Here is a 4,878-nt window from a genome sequence, read left to right on the forward strand (position 1 = left end):
CACCCGGCCCCACCCAGGGTAACAAGCCCTGCCAGCAACCCTGCTCCAACCTGGGCTCTTCTCTCCATGGATCCATAGGTCCTGCCAGGAGCCTGCTCCAGCATGGGGTTCCCATAGGATCACAGCCTTCTTCAGGCATACACCTGCTCCGGCGTGAGGTCCTCCATGGACTGCAGGTGGGTCTTTGCTCCACTGTTATGCTTTGCTCCCTGCTCTGTGCCTGCAGGGGCACAGCTCGTCTCACCATAGTCTGCACCATGGGATGCTGGGGAATCTCTGCTCCAGTGCCTGGAGCACCTCCTCCACTGACCAGGATGTCTGCAGAGTTCTCTCACTCCTGTCTTGCTTTCTCACTCTGCTGCAAAATCTCCCCCTTCAGGTTTTTCCCCCCTTCTCAAATGTGTTATCCCAGAGGTGCTACCACCGTCGCTGACGGGCTCAGCCTTGGCCAGCAGTAGGTGCATTGGCTCTGTTGGACATAAGGGAAGCTTCTGGCAGCTTCTCACAGAAGCCACCCCTGTAGACCCCTACTACCAAAACGTTGCCGCACAAACCCAATACGTACACACAACTCAGAACCCAATACAGGCACAGAGAGGCAACATATGACTGCCTCCACAGTGGGCTACATAGTTCTCCTTTGTAGTAGGGCTGGATTTGGGCACTGGGAGATGAAGATGCATGACCAAGCTGCTCTTCTCCATCCTCCACGCCAAGTCAAAGCCAACAAGACAAAGAGTGGTTGAGTTGTGCCTCTCCACATCCAGCTGCTGGGCATAGTTCGGAGACTGGCAAAGAACAGTCCTGTGTATATTCCTGTAAAATGTTTTAATGCATCCCTAAGACCCACTGAAATGGCTAAGAATTGGATACGAAAGGCCCTAACATCAATGTAGCAAGGTCCGAATCCAACCTCTGTATGAAATCCACATTTGCATATTACTGAAGTAATACAGTAAAACACATCCTGGTTTCCTACGCTTCAACGATAATTGCTTAATAAAAACATCCCCAGTATCCTGGGTTGTTCTGACAAACAGAACCTTCCTGACCCACCAATATGTCAGAATCATTCTGATATTGTGGTTTTGGTGCCAAAACACATCCTGGTTTCCTACGCTTTATTTCACAAATGTTTTTCTAGTTTCAGTGCTGAAGCCAATCAGTTTTATAACCTCTCCATATAAAAAAGTAACAGGGGAAAAAAAAAAAGGCAAACCAAACACAAAAACACCTTAGCACCAATACACTGCATGTTATAGCTTCAGCTGAATGCCTGAGTCCAGATGTTTTCTTTTTTGTAAGTAGCATAAATGTCAAGTATAAACAGCAGTTCTGGTTTGGCCCCACTCCTATGGGTCTGGAAAACTGATTTCTGCTGCCTGATTTCAAATGATCAGAGTTTTATTACAGTTACATGTAGAAGTCTCTTCCTTTCAATGCATCTATTACCAAATGATGCACTGGGCTAATTATCTTCAGCATACAAAGAGTCTGCCTGTGCTGCCGATGAAAACACTAAAGAGATGAAAGTAAACCCTGGTAGAAGCTTTATAAAACACTGACTATGAGCAATTTGACAAAACCCTACAGATCAAGTATCATGTGTGAGTCTAGACATTACCCCAGCAAACAGGCAGAACTCACCATGTTGTTTGTTAAACTATGGCAATGGGAAGAGTGAAAGCATCCGGAGATGCTCAGCTGTTAGACATTTCTAAAAATTTCGCAACAATCTATTTCAGTTTTTAGGTTTCAGGAGAGCATCTGAGATAGGTCTGTCTTTCCCTTACATGCAGCTAGCCTCTCATTCTGAAATCTGATTCTAATCTCCCCCCACAATCTGAAAAGCTACTCTGGAAAATGGAAGAAAACTCCTTCCCCCACCCACCTTTGTTTAACCTTAATCATGAAAATGCAAGCACTGAAGAGATAAAGGGATAAATTTGTCACAATTAAAAGAGACCGTATGTGGGTTAGTATAAGCCTGAGTCCCACCCTTTCCACACTGAAAGGTCGGAATGTGTGCCCAAGTGTTACATACTAAGATGTGGCTGTGCAGTGAAATGTTCTTAAAGAGGAAACAACAATAAGAAAACTTCAAGCATAGCAAGTATTCTAATTCAAGTATTATTTTAAACTTGCTGGTGCCATCCACACTCTGGGCCAGCAGACCTTCACATTAGAGTGCAGTTCTGTCACTTGCTTTTCCTGCTGTGGAAGGAAAAATTGCACCTGAAGTTTCCCCAAACTGTGAAAAGCATTAAGAAAGAAAAAAGACTGCTGAGTGTCTCACTGGAACAAGAATAAAAATAAAGCAAAGGATATAACGAAAGGCAATACAGTGTGAGGGAAAAGACAAGAAAACCACAAAGGAGTTCATCTGAGGCTAACACCGATAGGCAGGGCTCGTGACTGCTTTCTCATGCTCTTCTCCCTGTTGAAATCTGATAGACACCTTTCCCTTACAGTACTATGTGGCTGTCAGTCCCACATACCCACAGTCTAGGCTTAACCATCTTCTCTCGTCAAGGTGTCCCACACACCCAACTGTGCTGGAGCACTAAAGGAGGCTTCCAGAGTGTTCTTCCTCTTGCTTTGGGAGCCTTTCTCCTCAGTATAACATACAGTGCTGCTTAGTTTCAAGACACAACCACCAAAGTTATTTTCACCTTTCCAAGACTACTGGTTTTGCTAATACATGTATGCCTACTAAAATGAAGACAGGAATAGTGCCCACCACTAGGTGTGCCTGGCCTCTGCTACCCTAGGGCAGGGCTCTCAGGCACAAGTGATGCTGAACAGACACGTAATTTTGTAGGCAAAAAGAAGAAAAGGTAAAGCAACAGAATCAACAGGCCAGGTAGCTGCTAAGCATGAGGAATGTGATTTAATTGAGCTGCATCTTAAGTAAAGAACAGGTCCAAGTACAAGGTCATCATCCCTTATATGAAGAACTTCCTCATTTCAGCGAGAGAACAGAAAGGAATTCAGAACTACACAGATTTATGCTCCTCTTATCCAACTGACAAATGGGAAAGTTTTGTCCTTCCTCTGCACCCAACCAACAAGAAAGTTGGTAGGGGAGGTTGGTTCCTTAAACTAACCAAGGATCTCTCACTCCCTGCAGAAAAATTGGCTCCCTGACTTCCAAAACTGAGAGGTGAAAGGTCATTTTCAGTCTTGTCTTCAAAACTAATGAGCAATGCGGGTACACTGTTTAGTATACAGCAGAACAGCCAACCCCATCATTTCCAAAGACAGAAACCTCCTACGGAAGATACCTTTATCTACACAGAAACCATTCCAGGCAAGATACAAGTACACATTTCTGATATTATTGCTTTTAATATTTCAATATTTAATTAATATTTTAATTATACCATGTAAATAATATATTTAAATTAACATTTTAATGTTATTGCTTACAACATTCTCCTTGATAGAAGGCTACTTTATCTACCAATAACTGGCCCTAATTTAATGCAGTTTCCAAAGTTTATTTCATTCCAGACTACTTCAATACCAACCAGGTATTTCCCCATGTAACTTAAAAAAGCATAGAAGTAAGGTGAAGAAACATCCACCTACCATGAAAAGGGCTTCATAGTTTTCAATCATCTTTTGTACAACAGCTATGATAGCAGTACTCTCTTCAGCTCGAGCTGAGCTCTGCACTGAGAATTCTTTGTCTGTAGATTTCTGCTTGTGCAACAGGTTAGGGCCAAAGATGGTAGCCAGGTTAAGTGATGTCATTTTGTTCCCAGTAATCTAGAAAACAAAATATAAATGAGGTGGGGTCTCCCAGGGTCTAATGCATACAGATATGTAGGTACAGACACACAGCTACACCACACCCCACACCCCATTGGCAGATGGTTCATTTACCAAAATCAAAACTGAGTGCTTGTCAAATAAAAAATAAACAATTTTTTTGAATGTTGAAACACCTTGCTTGGATTTTCTGCATGTTTTCAAACAGATTGGATGAGAAGGTGAAGGCACTGCCTGCCCTTAATTCCCTGGAAGCTCAGCAGTGGCGTATTTCTAAACTTAAGGAAACCGCCTCCTACTTCACCACCTCAGCATATACTGTCTCTTTGGACCAAATACTGAAAACTGTTAGCTTTCTCAAGTAGCACTCATGATTTGAAACAGATACATGGAGGAAAACCACACTTTTCCATATTTAAACAGTTTAGATAACTGAGCAGCATGCTCATTGTTTTTATTAATATTTTCCCAGGTTTTTCCTTGTTTCCTTACCAAATGACTAATGTTTACTTGTTGGGTGGGTTTGTTTTGTTGTCTTCTCCAAATCTGTGCTCAAAGAAGGAATAGTAACCTGATATTGGAGGAAGTAGAAGGCTAAGAATACGTACTAGACTAGACAGAAATTATCTGAAAAATATGTCATTTAGGTTATTAAATCAAAATTTTCATTGTCATATTTGTGATTAGACTACTTTTTTCTCCTTCTATTCTTTTAACAGAGTAAAAAGCAAGGGTCATGTGCTTCCTCTCTGCGTCTCCACTTGGATGCTATTCTGGGAATGCAGAAGAAGATGCCAGCAGTTTCTCTGTATAAGACTAAGTGAATTTCAGCTGTTGACTCAGTATTTCTTGCAAGATATTTTTTTTTTTTTTTAAGAAAAAAAATATCATGAGGGTAATTTTTCATTTGTTTCAGTTACATACAAACTGAATAATTTTTAAAAAGGGCAGAAAGAGGAAACAGAAAGAAGCACCAGAAAGAGGCAATAAAACCAGCATTTCAAGAAATGAGTGGTACAAAACGAATCTTTCCAAAGTAGTAGTTCAGTATTTCTGTGGGTTTTTTTGGTTGGTTGGTTGGTTGTGGGTTTTTTTTTTGGTTTT

General features: G+C 41.6%; 1 protein-coding gene across 1 annotated transcript in view; it reads right to left on the reverse strand.

Annotated features, from left to right (window-relative positions):
* Positions 1-4,878, reverse strand: part of ARHGAP6 (Rho GTPase activating protein 6) — a 61,561-nt gene that overhangs the window by 12,709 nt on the left and 43,974 nt on the right. Inside the window, exon 8 of the mRNA XM_010149643.1 lies at positions 3,592-3,771. Coding sequence (XP_010147945.1) covers positions 3,592-3,771 — 180 coding nt within the window. The remainder of the gene's footprint in view (positions 1-3,591; positions 3,772-4,878) is intronic.

Source organism: Eurypyga helias, unplaced genomic scaffold (genome assembly GCF_000690775.1).
Source record: "Eurypyga helias isolate BGI_N326 unplaced genomic scaffold, ASM69077v1 scaffold3464, whole genome shotgun sequence".
NCBI classification, from domain to species: domain Eukaryota; kingdom Metazoa; phylum Chordata; class Aves; order Eurypygiformes; family Eurypygidae; genus Eurypyga; species Eurypyga helias.